Source organism: Sinocyclocheilus grahami, unplaced genomic scaffold (assembly GCF_001515645.1).
Source record: "Sinocyclocheilus grahami isolate Dianchi unplaced genomic scaffold, SAMN03320097.WGS_v1.1 scaffold56.1, whole genome shotgun sequence".
Taxonomy (NCBI): Eukaryota; Metazoa; Chordata; class Actinopteri; order Cypriniformes; family Cyprinidae; genus Sinocyclocheilus; species Sinocyclocheilus grahami.
Genome location: NW_015505235.1, coordinates 2,957,805 through 2,978,757, shown reverse-complemented (window position 1 = coordinate 2,978,757; position 20,953 = coordinate 2,957,805). Strand labels below are relative to the sequence as shown.

The following is a 20,953-nucleotide window of genomic DNA, read 5'->3' as shown; positions in this document are numbered from 1 at the left end:
CACTGAAGTTAAAAATTCAGCTTTGTCATCACAGGAATAAATTACATTTTAAAATACATTCAAACACAAAACAGTTTAAATTGTATAATGATAATTCAGAATATTATTTTTCACCGACCCCAAACTTTTGAACAGTAGCTTTAATATAATTTGATTTCCATATTTGTCTATATATAAACATACAAACAAGTTCAATCATAGCAAATGGGCAATACTGAACATTTTTTAAATAAAAGGAATAGTTCACCTAAAAATAAAAATTTGCTGAAAATGTATACAAGTTGAGGCCAATTTTCATTTTGGGGTTAACTATTCTTTTAATTTAACAAATATTCTTCACTTTTTTACGAAAAATTTACTCATTAAGCCTTCAAAATTAACCAAAAAAAGATTTCAAAACAAAATATGTGCATTATGCATTGCAAAAGATGTTACAGTATGTATATTACAGTATGTAACGGACAAAGGGGGAAACACTTCTGTTAATTGACAAAGGGGCAAAGTCATGCCTTTTGGAAGCATAATCAACCACCTTCTAAAACGCATATGTCATAAGCAGTTTTGACCGAGATGAGTCAGACGAATCACAAACACACGGCGTACCAAAGGCATTGCGCACTATGAACAAAAAATCAACTGTGTTAACGTTATGATGCTAACATTAGCTTACATAATGCCGACAAATGCCAGCTTTGTACAATTCACAAGAAGGCCTTAGGAAATGCAATCTGAACTACATGTATGATTTAACAGTCAAGGAAAAGAACACTTTGCAATAGTGTATTGAGCATTCACTTAAGTACTAAAGCAAAAAGGGGCTTTTATAGTGTATCTTTAGCAGAGGCTTAATAAAGAAAAACAAAAAGTTTACATGTAACTTGTCGAGTTACGAAAAATCTTGCATAAAGTGGATTTCGGCATCTGCATTCTACACTATTCTGTGCATCCAGTTCATCTGTGTCTTTAAAGCACCAGCAAGCTAACTGCTAATGTTGTTTCAAGAACTTAGGGACATTTAATAAAATGAGCTACAGTAGACAGTTTAAATAAAGACTTACAAAATTGGCATCATTTAAACAGCCCTCTCTGTTTTTCAGAAACAGTTCAAAATAAGAATCCCTCTTAACACCCACAAAGGCTTGACCTCTGACAGTGTGAAAGTGCCGCGTTTCCACTCAAATTACAGTGATGTGCAGCGCAACCTCATGTTGTGTGACGTCTACCGTTTTAATTTCAACATCTGCAAGTTTTTAAAATTATAAAGGGTGAAGTGTCTTTAAAAACAATGTCAAAAACCTCTGCAAAGAGATGTAAAAACAGTAAATAGAACAAGCTCTGATACATTAAAGCATTTAATATGAAGCGCTGAATATCTATGTCTTTATGCACTTTTAGTCTACAAGGATACGTGAAGTATGTCATGTATTTTATTCCTTTCTTATGACCTTTATGGTCATCTTTAGCTGAGGAACAGATTTTTCACAAGTGTGAAAAGAACACACTCCATAGCTCTCATTCACACATACTCACACAGACACACACTCTCTCGCTCAACATCTGTCCTGGCTGTGGCCTGCATGTATCAGGGCTTTTATGTTGGGAAACAGATCCCGCAGCACTCCATGCAGATCTCCAGGCAGTCCGAGGACTCACAGCACGCATCCATAATGCCACAGTCCATGTCACAAGGGCAGTTGCAGTCGTCTCCCAGGTCGTCTGCGCAGCAGCAGCAGCAACAGGCTTCTGATGTGCAGGTGCCGCACGAGGCCTGAGCCACCACCATATTGCACAGAGTGAGAAATTCACAAAACAGGCAGGCCAGGATGCAGTGGACACAGCAGTCTGCTCTCAGAGTATTGCAGTGGGCAGAACAGAAAAAAAGCATTGAATAAACATACAAAAAATGTTTTGTTCTAAATTTCATGTGATCAATTTTGCTATGTATTTTGGTGTTGCCAGTGGTGCAAAAACTACAAACTTCACCTTTATAATCAAATTAACAAAAATTAGCCGTAATAAATACTTTTTTTTTTAAAGCAAAAATTTTAGTTTTTTTTTTTAATCATAATATGGGGGTAACAAAAAGCTTTCTGCAGTATGTGTCGTGTGTGTGTATGTATGTGTGTGTGTGTGTAGGAGGTGAAGACGGCGGTTTAGCAGCGGTGAGAGCAAAAGAGGAATCAGAGAAATTCAAAAGGAACGAATTCCACTTTTGGGTTGATTAGTAGCTTTGTGAATAATGGGGTTATTATCATGCAAAAGCACAGGGTTGGTCACGTAAAGCTGATTAACAACGTCCAACATTTTCGCCAGCAAATTGGCACGTTAATGCTGTCGTTTCCTTCATCTTTGATTAACATTTAACCTTCCTCTCGCAGGGCCGCCACATACGATGCCAAATTACTGTTGTTTAAGATGATATGGATACACAGTTTTGCAGGAGCACTGGCCGACCATCTTTTAGGAAAGTGTGTAAAAAATAATTAAATAAATAATAAAAAACACAATGTATTTACATAGAGTAACCAAACAGCTACGTGGCCTATTCGTGAATATATATTGTTTTAAAATGACCATCTGTCCATCTTTTGGGATATTATGGGTTTGTCAGAGCGCTTGCCAGCAATCTGTTGATATACGTAAATAAATAAAATAATTAGTTAATTAATTTTAGCATAACCAAAGTATACTGTACTGTTTGTGAGTAAAAATAATTTTTGAAGTTGTAAATAGACTATTGCAGTATTTTTTTATTTTTGTCTAATTTTCACATTTAAATTAATGTGTTACTTGCAATTTCTTTGTAATTAAATGTAAAATTTACTAGCATTTTCTGTGTTCCATGTTTCTACACCAATGTTTTTTTTTTTTAGTGTAGATGACTTATCAACGGCTGAAACCTTACCTCTCTCAATAGAGGTAAATACTCATATTTACTTTACAATCAGACTGTAGTGTGGTAATATGTACAGGGCATACAAAGTTAATGTGAATTACAGAAAAACCTAACTACAACAAAATGGCAATGTAAAAAGAGAACATCTTTCACTCAAACTAAGATTACAGCTTCAATAAGCAGAAAGATGCACACATTGCGCTTCCGCATAAACAGTGCCGTAGAGAATAACAGTGAACCCCTACCAGCCCGGACGTGCCGCTCGGACCTCTAATCAACTGTAGAACCTAAACCGCGGTGCATTGGAGAAATCACAGCGATGTGGTGTGTATCGTTATCAGCCTAAAACGTGAATTTGCATGGCTTTCATCAGTCCGTGGTGAGCTGTCAGAGAGATCGCTGGGTTTGATTGGGCTCTGGTGAGGGAGAGAGAGAGAGCAAGGACGAGGCCTGAAGACCACTGGATGTTCATGTTTGTTTGATCAAAGTGATTTTTTTTGTAGGCGGTGGAGCTGACCAGCGGTGGTGCTGTGCAGCCTGGACAGTGTTTGAACATGAAACGAGTTTGCATGCAGGCCCACCAAAGGCTTAAAACACCAGCTTTCTGAAAGGTCAAACAGCTGTACATTTAGATTTCGCCAATACCAACTTATTGGACAGCCACGTCAACCGTTTACAAATAAAGTACTTATATACGATACTTATTAATCAAAAATGGCATGCTTGCTATTTGATTAGTGATTAATTTAATAGTGATTCAATTTGCGCCATACCAGTGTTAATTTAGTATCCTTGAGGTACTATTCTAGCAATTTTGTTGTATTTTTGTAATTTTTTTAAATGTATAGTTTTTATTCATTTTATTTCAGTTTAGTTATTAATTTAAGTATATTAAGTTAAACTAAACGAAAGTGAAAAATGTTGCTTTGGCAACGAGCTGAACTAAAATATGTTAAGGTTTTTTTTTTATTATTTGATGTTATTTTATTTTATTTAAAGTTTAATTTATCTCAAGTAATGAATTATTTTTTTATGGTTTCTAGTTTTAGTTAACTATAATAACCCTGTGCCATCCTATTAAACAAGTACGAAAAATTACACGTGTCCACATCAATTCTTTCGCTCTATTTTCCTTGTCCTTTTTTTAGCTAACAATTTCTTTCTAGAAATGGATTTAAAAGCTACAGTACATAATGAATTCCCTTGGATGTATAATTTATCAGCAGCGATTAGTGTGAATCTTAAGGAATGAGAGTCTGTGTAATGTACACAGGAGACGGGCTGCCTTATCTCAGCTGCAAAACCAACACCGGCCCAATGAGAGGGTTCATGTTTAATTTCAGCCCGAGCGGAGGATGCCCAGATTCCGCCAGGCCAAAAACAGCTCCAGCACCTCTGAGGAAATAGTTAGAGACATCTGGAAAACTCCAAAGGCTAACATCAAAAAGAAAGGAAGCGTGACATAAAACAAGCTGGAAGAGTCGCAGGCCGGCGAGCAGTGAAGAAAGTCTGACTGCTGCATGGGTCGTACTTGGCGGCTTTAGAGACCAAATGAGAGGGGGATAAAATAAAATAAAAAAGCAGTTAATTTGCAGTCAATACGGAAGTGAGCGCAGTAAACTTTTTGAAAGAGAGATCCGGATACGCTGGGGAAGCTGCAAAGATGGGAAAACATGGCATTACGATGCACCGCTAATGACCACGCTAGCTTTCTGCGTACACCCCGCAGCCTTAATTGAATTTGTCAGAGGGATTTTAGACGACTGCGTGCTTACAACACAACACAATCACAAACACGCCATCACTCAAGGTCCTAACCCACCCGCAACGGAACAAAAGATCTCTCAATTAGTTGATTTTCTGCTGGGGTTGCTGTTATCGCAGCCGGCGACGGCGGCCAAGAACACGAGGAATCGCAATCCCCTGAGCAGAGATCTTGTAAAGCTTTATTCTTCAGCTTCCCAGGCTGTTTAGAGGCTAATTTCACAGGCAAACAGATTATGGTAATCCGTGTAAACATTAAAACACAACAGCTTGCAGTTTTCCAGGGGGAAATTACTACTTGAGAGAACATATTGATTCAAAACACAGTTCTACAAATAACGCACGTCGCACACAAGCTGTAATGAGACAGACTTATTGAACTGTTCACCCACCCCCCCTCCAATTAAGATGTGAAAACTATGACGCCTTTAAGGAGATGATAGCGTTTGTTACACGTACCTCGCAGTAGGCTCCTAATCGCGAATCACCTGAGTGATAAATCCTTTCGAAAACTTTCCAGTCTTGGAAAATGTTCACATACTTTCCTGCCGGTTCACACACAGGATAAAGTGTCCCCAATAGATGTATGTGCCTATGGTTGCTTTTGTGCAAATAAATCCTGATCTAAAAAAATTAATAAATATGAATAGATAAATATAGAAATGAATTGATGACTCAACCTGCACTCAAGATTGTATTATTCTAATTATATTGACAAATACATTAAAAAAATTATTGTCCAATAAATATAGTACAAGAAGCTCTTCTCTTACTAAAAACAAATGCTGTAGCAACAGGAAACAACAACGATGTACTATGCATTAAGCATATAATTATGGTTAGAGACTGTGAACAAAAGGCTATAAATAAATGAATAAACATTAAAAAAAAAACTAAATTAAAATATATAATAAAATAGCTAGTCTATAAATCCTATTTATATAAGTCCTAATTCAGCTGAATGCCAGGGCACGTCAAATGAAACATATATACCATAAAAACAGCTTTACAGAGAATCTAAAAGTGCTCAACAGGTGCAAGCCTTTGCTTGATTAAAAAAGGTTATGGTATCAGACAAGCATGATTGAACATCATGCTGTAAATAAACCACAATACATAAGCCAGGAAAGGGGTGCTGGTACACAGGAGCAAGGAAGAGAGCGGGTCTTAATGAGAGGACACTGTGAGAGCGGGTAGCGATGGCCCCTGCTGAGGTGGGGTTGACACATGGCAGACCCCCCACTCTCCGCAGTCTTGTTAAAAGGTCACACCTTGGTGACCATTTCTAATGCACCAGCGATCTCCTTCATTACTGCCCTCTCCTTACCATCACACCTGACAATGTGCAAGCTGCTTTTTTCAGCTCGGCCTTCTGTTTGTCCTTCCCATTTGTGAGACAAGACAACACTACAGAAATAAAGAGATCAATCTAGTTCGAGTTATGAAAGATTAAATAAAGCAGTGCATTTATGGGAAACAGAACAGAAAAGTCCCAAATTAGTTGCGGTTAGGTGAAGGGAGGGGAAGACCAGGAGAGGAAATCTGCAAGCACATATGAGTTTGAGTGTGAGTGTATGTTTGCATATGTGATGTCATGTACCCTCTGGAGTTGAGCCGGGTTTATGGGAACCCGTCGAGCTGCTTTTGCTCCTTCTGCTGCTGTCGCTGTTGACCGACAGGCTAGAGCGAAGCTTTCTCTGCACACGGTGTGAGACGGGCGACGGGTGCTTCCTGGACTCGGAGGTGGGGCTGGTGGAGGGTGGCTGTGTGACCCCGCATGGCGTGCCGTGGCCGTTACTTAGCACAGCGTGCAGGCCGTTCTGCTGCCTGCCAGCCTCTCCGTCGATGCCATGCTGCTGGGATGTTGCTAGCTGGGGCAGAGGCTGAGGTTGAGCTACAGAGAAAGAGACAGAATTTTTTGTAATCATCAGTTTGGACCAGAGAGACTTCACATCTGGATTGGTAACATTATGTTTTGGATGAATTACTGGCCCTTTATAGCATTTATTTTAATTTGAACTTTAAAACAGAAAAAGAATGCACTTTATGGCGAAATGTGAAAGACAACTTTATTAAGTAAACTTTAAGTAACAAAACAAGAAATTTGTATTTAGCAAATATTCACCAAATTTTAATCACAAAGTTTATTCAAACATACACAAGGGATTCATATGTTCCATCATGCCCTGTAAAAAACGAATAAGGATTCTGGCTCCTAATCCAGTTCATTAATGAGTTAATTATCAATTTATTTTAGTAATTTCAAGGGGGAAATAATGGAAAATAAAAAGCATGCAATTAACTATTCACATTTAATGCATCACACAAAAGTAATTGGTTGTTGTTTTTTTTTTATATTTATTTAAATGTGTAAATTAAATTTAAAAAAAAAACAGAACTGGTTTTAAGCAAAAAAAAACACTTGACCTTCTAACCCTTGCACTCTCTATTCTTTTTCTATTCTATCTTTTTGTTTTCTTTTTATTTATTAAAAAAGACCCTTTAAAGGCCTGTTCACACCAAGGACGATAACTATGAAGATAACAATAAAGATATAGTTCTAAAAATCGTTCTTAATATTAAAGAATAGCAGAGTCCACACCACAGCTATAACGATAAAGGCACAGAGAAACGATATCGTTGGAATCACTTTCAGAATGATTTTTTCCAGCTGATGAACGATAAAAATATTGACAGCCAATCAGAATTAATCCTGTTATAACGAGCTTGAGAATTTAAAGCGGCAAACGATCGTGTATAATCGTTGGAATAAACGGACGATATCATCCGCTGGTTATATAATTATCTTTATAGTTATCGTTCTTGGTGTGAACGGGCCTTAACACTAGCCTTCCCTATTCTATCTACTCATTTTTCTTTTTATTTATTATTTTTTTTAAAACGTGCTATGTGTACTGCGTTAGGCTAACCGAAACTTGTCACAGCACTTACATATTATTGGTTTTGATTTCTTCTATTGTCCTCATTTGTAAGTCGCTTTGGATAAAAGCGTCTGCTAAATGACTAAATGTAAACAAAAACTAGTTCTCAATTCCCAATCCTAATGCCGTGTGATCCATAACCTGAATACACTCTTTTATACTTTCAGTCTTCACGCAGCCTGAACCGAGAGGCTTTATCTGATGCAACAGTAGTCAAAGTGAGTACTGTAAGCAACACTAGTGTGCATTCAGCTCTGCTGGGAGTCTTATGTACTCTCCTTCAGGATACGCACATCATGTTCATTGGGCTCCTTTGAATTATTCATCATTTTCTAGCATTGCAGGATTTTTTTCTTTTAGTTTATTCTGGCTTTTATGCTAAGATCTTTGCATTTTATGTGGTGTGTTTTAAGGTAGTGACACCTGAATTTCTCAAACAGCATGTGAAATAAGTTTTCTCTTAATTACTTTTTTTCTTTTGGTGGGAGGTCCACACTGACTGTGCTATTAATGTTAACAAGAGAAGAAATTCAGACCACCTCTTTATAACAACATATCACCCTGGGAAGATGCTGAGGGGAATGTAAAATAACACAATTAAAAACAGGCCATGACAGCCTCATCAGCCAGCTGTCCATCTGTATGTACACTACAGCTAGCAAACAGGAGCGATCCCACTGTCAAACACATGTACCAAGATGCTTCATTTGTTTAATTATGATCAAATTAATTTGAGCATATTTTATAATCAGTATACAAAGTGTGGGGTAGTGGTCACCAAAAGCTCAGGGCTAGACGGATGCTGGTCAGTGTTGTTAACTAAATCTATTTTAAAATGTTTTTGTTAATTAAAATAAAGCTATAAAAACGTGATATAAATAGTACATAAAATATTTCTTTAAAACAAGGTTTTAAAATGTATTTGTAATATTTAAATGTATTAGTTTAATTTCAGTTAGTTGCAAAGGGAACTTTCCTAGTTTTTATTAAAGTACTATAATAACTAAACTGAAGAAAAATGAAACTATATAGAAACTATATAGAAATATAAATAATATTAAAAATGACATAAGCACAAAAAATTACTAAAACCAACTAAAATTAAAAAGAAAATATAAAATGTTGGTGACATCACTAATTTTTATAAGTTCAAAACAAGTCGTTTTTGCAGTGCAGTTTGAATAAATGTTTTTATTTTTATCAAGAAAATTACAGTAGCTGTTCTCACCAAGCTTTTTTAACTTAAATAAATAAATCAAGGAAAACTTGATTTTCTCAAGATAATATCAGGTTACTCCAAGAGGGCTGTCCTTACAATAAAATGTACTGTAAGATGTTAGTCTTTGAGGTCTCAGAATAGAACTGTCGGATTTTATTCGATTTTTTTAAATCCCTGACTTCATTTTGCTCGCGTCGACTAACCGGCAAAATACCGGAAGTGGCGCATTTCACAGACGAGAATGTATAAAACACATTATTAGTCTGTTTTCCAAGGCTGCATGATATATTAAAATCATAATTAAGCATAATTGTGAATTCACAAATGCTACGATTTAATTAAATAATTATATGCAATGCAGTTCTAATACAGTATATGCATTTTAATTATTTATATGCGTGTAGGTTAAGTACATGCGTCACACAGCCGCTCCGTTCACAGTAGTTCCACAGGAACTGTTATCATTTACATGTGTGGAGCGTCTCAAACTCCATCTCTGCATGTTGTTGTGAGTTTGGGTTTATTATAACGTCCATCTGGGAACGCAACATGCGCCATTTCATCAGATTTGTAAGGTAAATCATTTATAAATCTACGCAAACTCAGGAGAATACATCGCAGTTTCAAAATAAAAGCTCAAAGCCTCACTCTGAGTTTACACATTTTGATGTTCACTTAAGATGTGAAAACTATGACGCCTTTTAAGATACACATTTCTGTTAAATCCGTGGGGAGATGATAACGTTCGCTACACCTCACAGTAGGCTCCTACTCGCGAATCACCTGAGTGATAAATCCTTTTGAAAACTTTCCAGTCTTGGAAAATTAAAAATAGTTTTCGCCGGTTCACAAACACAGGATCATGTGTCCCCCAATAAGTGTGTGTGCCTAAGATTACTTTTATAATAAATAAATCTTAATATTAAAGAAAATAAATAAAAATTAATAAATAAATATAGAAACGAATTGATAACTCAACCTGCATGTAAGACTGTATTACTCAAATTATTTTTATAAATACAAAAAAAAGTACTGTCCAATAAATATAGTACAAGAAGGTCTTCTCTTAATAAAACCAACTACTGTAGCAAAAGCAAACACCAACAATGTACTATGCATAGAGCATATAATTATGGTTAGTGACTATGAACAAAAGGCTATAAATAAATGAATAAACAAACTAAATAAATTTAAAATTAAAATTAAATTGATAAGAAAAACATATAGAAGAAAATTTGAATAAAATATAGAGGGAAAAAATATATAAAATATAGAAGAAAAATAAAATAAAATTTCAATTTCTTTTTCCAAAGTTCCTGAAACACATCAGCAGGAGAAAGTCACACTCGTCAAGCTATTTCATTTCATTTTTAAACGCATCCGGGCTTAGTACAGTCACTTGGTATCCCAAGCCATTCAGAATGATGATTCCCAAATTATCGCTTCTAATTCAGCTGAATGCCAGGTCGCCTTGAATGAAACATAGAAAACATACAAAGTGCTTTACAGAAAATCCAAAGTGCTCAGCAGGCACAAGACTTTGCTTGATTTAAACGGGATATGGTATCAGACAGGCATGATTGAACATCATGCAGTAAAGAAACTGCAATACATGACCCAGAAAAGCATCGCTGGTACACAGGAGCAAGGCAGAGAGCCGGTCTTAATGAGAGGACACTGTAAGAGAAGGTAGCGTCGGCCCCTGCTGAGGTGGGGTTGACACATGGCAGACCCCCCGCTCTCCGAAGTCTTGTTAAAAGGTCACACCTTGGTGACCATTACTAATGCACCAGCGATCTCCTTCATTACTGCCCTCTCCTTACCATCACACCTGACAATGCGCAAGTTGCTTTTTTCAGCTCAGCCTTCTGTTTTTCCTTCCCATTTGCGAGACAATACAACATCACAGAAATAAAGAGATCAATCTAGTTGGAGTTATGAAAGATGAAATAAAGCAGTGCATTTATGGGAAACAGAACAGAAAAGTCACATATTAGTTGTGGTTAGACGAAGGGAGGGGAAGACCAGGATAAGAAATCTGCAAGCACATACGAGTTTGTGTGTGAGTGTATGTTTGCGTGTATGATATCACGTACCCTCTGGAGTTGAGCCGGGTTTATGGGAACCTGTCGAGCTGCTTTTGCTCCTTCTGCTGCTGTCGCTGTTGACCGACAGACTAGAGCGAAGCTTTCTCTGCATGCGGTGCGAGACGGGTGACTGGTGCTTCCTGGACTCAGATGTGGGGCCGGCGGAGGGCGGCTGTGTGACCCCGCGGGGCGTGCCGTTGCCGTTACTTAGCACCGTGTGCAGGCCGTTCTGCTGTCTGGCAGCCTCTCCGTCGATGCCATGCTGCAGGGATGTTGCTGGCTGGGGCAGAGGCTGAGGTTGAGCTAAAGAGAAAGAGATAGAATTTTTTTTAATCAAAAAAGTTTGGACCAGAGAGACTTCACAGCTGGATTGGCAATATGATGTTCTGGCTAAATTACTGGCCTTTTATAGCTTTTATTGTAATATTAAAAATTTAAAACAAGAAAAGAACTTTATTGCGAAACATGAATGACAACTTTAGTAAATTTCAAGTAAAAAACAAACCAAGAATTTTATATTTAGCAAATATTTACCAATTTTAAATCACAAACTTTACACAGGGGATTCATATTCCATCATGCCCTGTAAAAAACTGAAATAAGGATTCTGTCTCCCATCCCAACTGCACTTAACAATCCCAGTTAATTAATGAGCTAATTATCAATATAGTTTAGTAATTTCAAAGGAAAATAGGAAAATAAAAAGCATGCAATTACCTGTTCAAATTTAGTTCATCACGCACGAGTGCTTGATTGTATTTTTATTTAATTTGATTTATATGTGTATTTCTTTTTTATAAAAACAGTTTTCAATTCCCAATCCTAACACTATGCACTCCATAACCTGAATACACTCTTCCATAAAACCAGGCGCTTTCAGTCTTCGTACATGTGACACACATGACAAGGTCGCAGTCTGAACTGAGAGGCTCTATCTGATGCAACAGTAGCCATGGCAAAGTGAGTACTGTTAGTGACACTAGTGTGCGTTCAGCTCTACTGGGATTTTTATGTACTCTCCTTCAGGATATGCACATCATGTTTATTGGGCTCCTTTGAATTATTCATAATTTTCCTGTATTTCTGGATTATTTTTTTTTTACTTTATTCTGGCTTTTGTGCAATGATCTTTGCATTTCGTCTGGTGTGTTTTAAGGCAGCGACACCTGCATTTCTCAGAGACCATGTGAAATGAGTTTTCTCTTAATTACTTTTTTCTTTTGATGGGAGGTCCACACTGACTGTACTATTATTGTGAACTAGAGAAGAAATCCAGCCCACCTCTTTATAACAACATATCATCCTGGGCATCCTGCGCTGAGGGGAATGTAAAATAACACAATTAAAAACAGGCCATGGCGACCTCATCAGCCAGCTGTCCATGTACACTACAGCTAGCAAACAGGAGCGATAACACTCCCCTTGTCCAAATACCCACACTTGCGGTCTTGGCCACTTGAGAGCGCGTGCGTGCGAGCGACAGGAAGTGCGTGCGCAAGACTGTCCCAGGTCTTAAAAACGCCAGAGCGCAGTGCCCTTAAAGTACACTATCTCGAATACTGCTCCGGAGCGCTATTCGAGGTTTAGTGTATCCCATCATGCATTATGTTCTGGAAATAAATCGTGAGACTTTTTGCTGAGATCTCGCGAGAGGTCACGGAAACCTTTCCAATGCAAGTTAAATATTAATATAATAATTAGCTATTACATATAATTTGGTAGAAAAACACTGTTTTTACGTTTTATTGGTGCAAAGATGAGTAGTGGTGATATTTATTTTGTACAACATTTGCAACTGCTTTTTATCACTTAATTAGAAGCACCACAAATTTTAATTGTACTACTGAACAGACATTTAGAAGTTGATTTTAAAATGCAAAGTATTTAAAATTAAAATTAAAATAAAGCTATGTAAACACTTGCATTTTTACAACACTACAAGTGTGTCCCATCAGGTAATGAAAAGTTCGACACACACTTGTGGTCTTCATGCTCATTGAACACTTGGGCCAAATACGTCATATAAGTAGTCAAGTGGTCAAGTGCAAAGACCGCAAGTGTGGGTATTTGGACAAGGCTACTGTCAAACACATGTAGGGAACCAACAGGATACTCTATTGGCTACCAAGAGGCTTCATTTGTTTAATTATGATTTAATTAATTTTTGTATCTTTTATAATCACTATACAAAGTGTGGAGTAGTGGTCACCAAAACTCAAGGCTAGAAGGGTGCTGGTCAGTGTTGTTATGGTTAACTAAAACTATTTTAAAATGTTTTTGTTAATTGAAATAAAGCTAAAAACACAATATAAATATTAGATAAAATATTTCTGAATTTTTAAAAAATAAAAATGCACTTTTAAAACAAGTTTTCAAAAAAGATTTATAATATATAAATGTATTCAAATTTAAAATAACTTCAAATTATTATATTTCAGTTAGTTGAAAGGCCACTTTCCCAGTAATTAAAGTACTTTTTATATTTTTACGGTAGAAAATTTACAAAATCTCTTCTTGGAACATGATCTTTACTTAATATCCTAATGATTTTTGGCATAAAAGAAAAATCAATCATTTTGACCCATAAAATGTATTTTTTGTGCTACTTATGACTGGTTTTGTGGTTCAGGGTCACAAATGGTCTTTTCACCAAGAAAATTGCAGTAGCAGTTTTCATCAAGGTTTTTTTTAAGTAAAAAAATAAAAAAAATCAAGGAAAACTTCAGTTTCTTAAGATAACATCAGGTTGCTCCAAAAGGACTGTCCTTATAATAAAATTTACTGTAAGATGTTTTATTTGCACATTTACTTAAAAATCGAATACTGACTTGCTAGTTAAAATTATGCACATTTTACATTTTCTATTATTTATTTTTTTTGCACATCAACAGCCTTTGAGGTTTTAAAATCCTCAATACAAAAGCTCTTCATTGTCACTGCATGCTTGGTAGCTACCTTACTTACAAAGAAAGTCAAGTTTTAAAAACATATAAAAGCAACAGCAGTTATTAAAAAGCAATCATTTATTAACTGTTATTTGTACATCAGGACAGTCCATCCGGAGCGGCCTGGTGTTAAGTGTCCTGCCCAAGGGCACAACGGTGATGGTTTATGGATCCTCCCTTGCAGCATTTTGAACCAGACCTGATCTTTAATCACAACACTACATTACCTTCTGCTTCACCAGACAGCCTCAAAAGCTGCCCAGTCAGGAACACGTTCCACATGCATCTTGAAACACGTTGCCAACAACAGAACAGAGAATGTTGTGGGCATCTGATGCACACTGATAGGATCGCATGGGCTTGACGAAAGCCCAAAGGCCAATGCAACCCACAAGAAAAGTTCCCCCTCGATAAAATATAAATGTTGCCTTCAACCCGAGGTATGATAGGTGATAAAAATTGAATACCCGCACTAAGCGTAAAAAACAAGCGTTGCATTGCAATCGGTGATTGTACACAAGCTGACAGGTCGCATTAAAACACCATGTTATGGTACGGAAGGGAGGGAGGGGCGAAAAGAAAACAGTCCAAATTGGTCTTCTAACCGCTCTGCTTCCAACATATCAACAACTGTTGAGAGTGTACATTTGTAGTTGAATAATACATGGTATTCCTCTACACACTCTGTCAAACACATCACAGGCAAACAGGGGGTGAGTGCTTCTTGACTGTCTAAGTTGCATCCCAATTTGGTCCCCTGGATCTGACAGCCTCAAATATCCTGGGAGCATTTTTAAAAGGCCAGTGTTTGATGGATTCATGAAGAACACACAAATATAATTGCCATTTGTCACCGCACGTTCGGCGCGCACCCCACGCGGGGACGGTGAGCCGGGACGCCCAGGAGAGACGCCGCGCCACCGTGGCGTCGCTCTCTATGTAAAACTGTGGATAAACACCCCTTTGCCTTGGTGTCACAGAAAATAGCTCCGCTGGAAGAATTTGAAATTGTACCCCAAAGACGTGGAAGCAGAGCATGGCGGACCTCCCAAGAACGAATATGTATGAACGTCAACAGTGTGGAGCGGCATAAACAAGACGGTGAAAATTCGGTCAAGCAGGAGGGATGTCGGAAAGGAGGTGAGACGGGGCAGGATGTTCTCTCATTTGCGCAGCTCTCTATGGAGACTGAAAGGTAAAGAGAGAGAGAGACAGGAAAAAAAAAAAGTAGGTCCCTGTTTTTTTGCGGCTCGAGGCCTTTTAATATTTCATCCTAAGAGTGGAGCTGTTTGCTGTGCCCCATTAGGACGCCCATCAAACGGAACATACATTAATTCACTTGTCAAGTCATGTCATCCAGCTAAACAGCCCCCATCCATTTCTTATCATCATCTGCTAATGGCTAACAATCATTACCTGTACAAAAGAGTTGGCCAGCGAAAAAACACAAAGTACTGGTCGACAGTAAGAACATGAGGGTGAAAAACATCTGAAGTTGAAATGGTCAAGTTAGTGGAAATTTCTGCTTAAATGGTTTGATCTTTTGTAGGCTGAAGTTATAACTGATAACAAGAATAATATGCGATTCTTCCAGCTTTAATCAGGTTTTATTACAAATGATATAATCTGCCGAAAGCCTAAAGCTCTGGTTTTCATAAATATATTTTTAAAATGAAATAAATAATATTATCATTTTTAAAATTATAAAAACTAAAATATTAAAATGATAATTCGTTACATATAATTATTTTAAAAATAATTAAATATAAAATTATATTAAACTGACAATATTATAAATACATAAATTCATAATATTTTTATTTTAAAATTAAATTTATATGAAAAGATAAATTCTCTAATATAAAAAAAATAAAACATTCTTTGAAAAATACCAATAAAAAGATTGAAAAATAATCCTTCAGTCTAGGATTTTTGTATTAGAATTTGTTTAGCTCTGTGTATATAATATGAATGCGACACAAATAACTGTTTAATGCTCCATGGGCCCGTCTCTCTGATTGAAATGCTAATTTGTAAATGTGCACTGACCTACCAAGAGAGTTTCCACCATTTCCCAAAACAGCCCGGGGTGGCATTTCTCCTAACAAAAACCTATGGCAAGCTTACACCTTTCAATCCAAAGCAATATACTCTCTCAGTTGAAATGATTTCCCCGTATTTATAGAAACAAAACCATGGGAATCTGGTTGGAGGGAAGGAAAGTAGAATGAATATTATTAAAAAGGGCTGCAAAAAAAAGCCTTCAGCATATTAAAAATCGTTTACGTCTTGACCTTCCGACTCTGTGGCAAGGTCTTACTTCCTGACAAGAGAAGTAAAAGAATTTAAATTTTCACTTAGGTGATCTATTGGCCAAGCTTGATCCATTTTGTACATAAGATGATTCTAAACCTACCAAATAAAGTGTAAAACGAAAGGTGCAAATTGCACAAAGGTGTCTGGTTCACCCAGAACTTTCCTGATATTGTCTCATGCACAACAGCTATGTATATTTTTTTTAAACTTTGTCTTTAATACATTTATTTGAGACTACTATGTGTCTTGATCACAGTAATTGCCCTGTTCTTTGAAGCCGCCCCAAATGTCACATGCCAGAACTACTTTAACTCTATTACGGCACCTCCTCCAGTTTGCTGGCACCCTACAATATCTAATTTCTGAGAGATACCGTAGCTCACATCTTATTTTAAACTCATTTCTAGCAGAAGATGAATAGGTAGTCACTATTACTCAGCTTTTTTGTGCTACGGCACACTTTTAATTCTTTCTGACAATCATTTAAATTTGGCTGTTCAAATGAAACCTGCTGTAGAGAGGTGACACCTGAGAAGGCGTTTAATATTCCAGGGCCACCCTTTTTCGCAGTCATTCACAGTCTGTCCCGCTCTCGCTCGCCTATTCTTTCACGCCATCTCTCTGTAACAATGACAAGCCGAGCCAGGCGCCTGGGATTTACTAATTTCAAATTTAGTAATTTGGCTGCTGATTGAGTGGAAAAAAATAACCCCTTCGGACCTTGTTCTGCTTAATTACATTTTATAAGGCAGCCGGCAACACCAAAGACAAGGAGAGAGATTGTGAAGGCTTGAGCTTTTCATCAATTATACTTCTATTTCGAATCTGCATTTGCACTATGTGGCATGCTAGCCATCAAAATCATTCAAACCCTCCAGAAATCCCTATGATAGCGTGGAACAAGCACAACCTATTTTCAAATTAATACTAATCGACTGAGTGATCTTAAGGAAGTCCTGTATTAAGCTGGGTTTGGATTAGCCACTCTTGGATTGAACACATTTCACCATACACATCAAACAGATTACCTATGTAAAGCAACATTTGTTCGTTCAAACACAGCTAGACATAGCCAATGAAATAGAATCAGAACTAAAAGGGTGTGTTTTTTTTAAAGATTTAACATCATGAATCGTCTTAAATGCAATAATCATGGAGGCATGCTCAATGATATTTCATTTCTTTTTAACTGCAAATTTCAACTGCAAAAGGACCCATTATGTTAACATTGATATCGCCTTGCTCTTCTGATTAGGCCTGGGCGATAAAACGGTATCGATATTTATCGACGGTACACCTTCTTCGATAACGATAGAAATTTTTTTCCGATATAGCGCACGATATAGGCACATGCTATGAGTGACGCACACACAAACACAAACACATACTGAAATGAGTGCTGTGCCTGCCTGTGATGAGGAGATTGTGAATTAAAAAAATTAATATTAGTCGAATTTAAAATAAACATTTGCATTTGAATGCAAAAATAGTACAATCAAATGTTAGGTGTGAGTCAGGGAGCGTAATTAGTGGCGCGCGAGATGCGGTGATGATGATGTAAGTGACGTTGTTGCATTTTAATGTTTTATAAGTCTAGACCACAAGATGCGCAGTTGCTGCGTTATTCATTCAAAATATTAGAGAAATATAGAAGCTCAATGCATAGAAGATCTTGATTAGGTTAAAACCGAAACCAAGCCATTCACACAGAACGCATATTCAGCGCATTTTTTAGACAGACAACTACTACTGCACTCGCGTCACACACAAGAGATGTAGCAATGCAAAGTTAAAACAGTTTAAACTTTTAGAAAACGTGTCACAAATTTGTAGAGGTTTATTCCGTTTCACTGCATCTCATATGTTTTTAAAGGCAATCTGCGTGATTTTGTCAACCAATCTGCCGAAGGGCTCTTTGTATAAAGCAATGCATAAATACATGATGCTGTTTTGTTCATAAATGTTTATGCAATTTATGAAATTATGTTTTATTTATACGAGTTAATTTAGACGTAATGCATGTTTTTCTTTTTATAGACAGTTATTTCCTTTGCGTTGACAATTTGCACTGCATTATAATTGCGATGCATTATTTTGCTCATTGCGCCCTCCTGTGGCTTCGGGCGACATGCCAAAAGTTTCCTTCAGACCTATTTAATCTGCATATAAAACATTAGAAATGAGATATTTGTTTAATTTTTATTTTGTGTTTTGACTGTAAAAACAAAATATTTGTTGTTTGTCTCAATAAATTGGGTTAATTTAAAAATACAATGGTTAAATTTAAACGTTTTTTTTCTATCTTTGTATTAAAAAAGGTTATAAAAAAAGTCAATAATTATCAAGACCGAAAGATATGAAACATTATATCGTTGATACATTTTTTAGCCATATCGCCCAGCTCTACTTTTGATTGCACTACAAGAGCTTGTTGTTGTTGCTGCTAAAGTAGGCCAAAACCAGAGTTTTCCTACTTTCACCTTGTTTCGAAACCCTAAACAACATTCACGCAATCCATATCCGTACCTCCTTCCCCTCTATCCATTTCCGTCACGGTGGAATGAAAGAATGCCATAAACGCAGAAGTTCTTCACAAACGCGGTTATAAATGCACATCTTGCACAGATTTAGCCGTTTTACACAGCTACCACATTTTCTCGAAAGATCAATTATGACGTGACTCAGACCGAGCCTGAGGGAGCTGCCAAACTTCATACATCGAAGACTGCTCCACCCTCCCTCGCGACGACTGCAAACAAAAAAACTCCAGCAACACAGATGTGAGGAGGCTGGGGGTGCATTTTCAGTTTCAGTTACATCGGTGACTCAAAGATTCCACCAAATTCGCCAAAAAAAACAACTAAAAAAACTCAAAAAGGACTTGCATAAGGATCTAGATGCAGTATGCATCTCCTGGAGGCTGTACAGGATGAGGCCAGACACAGAGCGATCTTTACAGAGGCACTCCAGGGGCAACTAAATCCAGCCAGGAGAGTTTATTAAAAATATATATCCATCTATGGACAAGGTTCCTTTATTTGCTCCGTTTCAATCTCAGCATTAACTGCACTAATGTGACAGCTGTGGGTCACTGGACCATCTTCGGGGGTGCCAATCAAGACCTTAAGCCCGGGAATCAGGCTAAAGGACAGGGGTGCTCGTCTGTTTCTGAGAGGCTTTTTAACGGGAGGTGGCCATATCGATTTTAGCCGGGGCGGGAACGCTGTCTGAATGGAGTCCGTCAGTGGCTCCCTGATCACCCCCGAGTGATCAGAGGCCTGACGGAATGACCTAGCAGAGGTGCAGTGAACCTGCAAACATGCAGGGCAGGAGGGGAGCACATCACGAGAGATCACTGTAATAGAAAAGGGGTTTAACCTTAATGTTAAAGCCAAAACCCTGTTAGAGGGCCTGTAATCCCTCCCACTCAACTCTCATTTCAAGTGCTTTTCTGGCTGGAAAAGGCAGCATTGTGTTCAGGTTGCGTTAAAGCTCTCAAAGATGCACCAGCGTACCGTTAATCAAAGTGTGGGCCTCAAATCTACATCTTATTAACAGACAGGCGCCACTTCCCAATCTATTATTATTCGCATAGTTCAAACCCCAGCGCCGTTTCCCATAATGCCCACCTTGCGATTGAATGGTGGTGATGGTCAATGAGAACAATCAGAAATGCTAATGGCGTGTTAAACATATAGCTCACAGATGTGTAGATCACCTCTTCTCTGAGGTAATTTAAATAAATTTTACACACATAAATCTGCAGAGCTCCAAAAGGGCTTCGGCACTTGCGAGGACGCTAATTGAAACGTTGGGAATTTTTCCATATGAAATATGTCTACACCAAGACAATGAGGAAATAATTAGCACAGAGGTAGAATCACAATGGCCATTTTAATCAACCCCTGCGCTAGCATTTCACCCTATTTATTCCAGTTTTGATTCCATAACCCACGGCTAAGTAATCACTTGAAAATTACTCCTCTGTTCTAATGGGCTCTTGCGTCTGAGGAACACGTGGTCTGAAAAATTTGCATCTTGAATCAATCAACTCTTTCCGCCCAAAATGATCGAAATAAAGGCACTCTTCAAAAGTGAATCAGTGTTTCCCCTGCCATTATTTTAGGGGCCCGCCCCCCTAGAAGGTCAAGTTAATTTTATTTAATTATATTTTCTCTATAGCGCCAGATCACAACAGAAGTCATTTAACGTTACCTTTCTTATAGAACAGGTCTATACATTGCTCTTTCATTAAGCAAACTAAATAGCCTTATGTTATTTATCTTATTTACACGACGGCATGTCATTTCAGTCTCGGTCGCGCTCTCTGCATCACGCACAGCGGAGTTCCGCCCGATGCGCGCGCTCACGCACACACACACACACACACACACACAAACAAGTGAGCCCACTCCCACTAGTATTTGTAAATATTAAGCCGCAAAACGATTCATATTTAAATATGAATTCTGCGTGTCTCTGTGTTAATGAATGGCGCAGACGCGCGGTTGTGTGTAGTACTCGTACTGAAACGCTCGTGACTCTTCCGGTGATATTAGCGTCTGCAGTCTCACTAATGAGGACATAAATACATGAACAACATCTCCAGAACTGCTCTGAGAGTGACTTAATGAGCATTTGACTGTTTCATTTGAGTAAAACTATCCTCATGTCATACACACACAGAAATGTAAAGGTATTCACGGCAACCCGTCAAAATAAAAGTTCGGTTTAACTTGAAGGCATTGTGGCAGAAATATATTACTATTGTTGAGTAGAATGTA

At 37.6% G+C, this 20,953-nt stretch overlaps 1 protein-coding gene across 4 annotated transcripts in view; it reads right to left on the bottom strand.

The window, feature by feature from the left end:
• Positions 1–1,275: 1,275 nt before the first annotated feature.
• The window catches only part of LOC107584008 (myoD family inhibitor domain-containing protein-like), a 26,483-nt gene continuing 6,805 nt past the window's right edge, over positions 1,276–20,953 (bottom strand). For 2 of the 4 annotated variants that reach the window (XM_016270401.1, XM_016270402.1), the window contains 2 exons: positions 6,261–6,554; positions 1,276–1,842 (listed from right to left, as the gene is read on the bottom strand). In XM_016270401.1, coding sequence (XP_016125887.1) covers positions 1,592–1,842; positions 6,261–6,554 — 545 coding nt within the window. In that variant the 3' untranslated portion in view covers positions 1,276–1,591. Of the gene's footprint in view, positions 1,843–5,786; positions 6,068–6,260; positions 6,555–10,917; positions 11,212–20,953 lie in introns of those variants that run through there. The other 2 variants (XM_016270400.1, XM_016270403.1) reach the window with 2 other exon arrangements.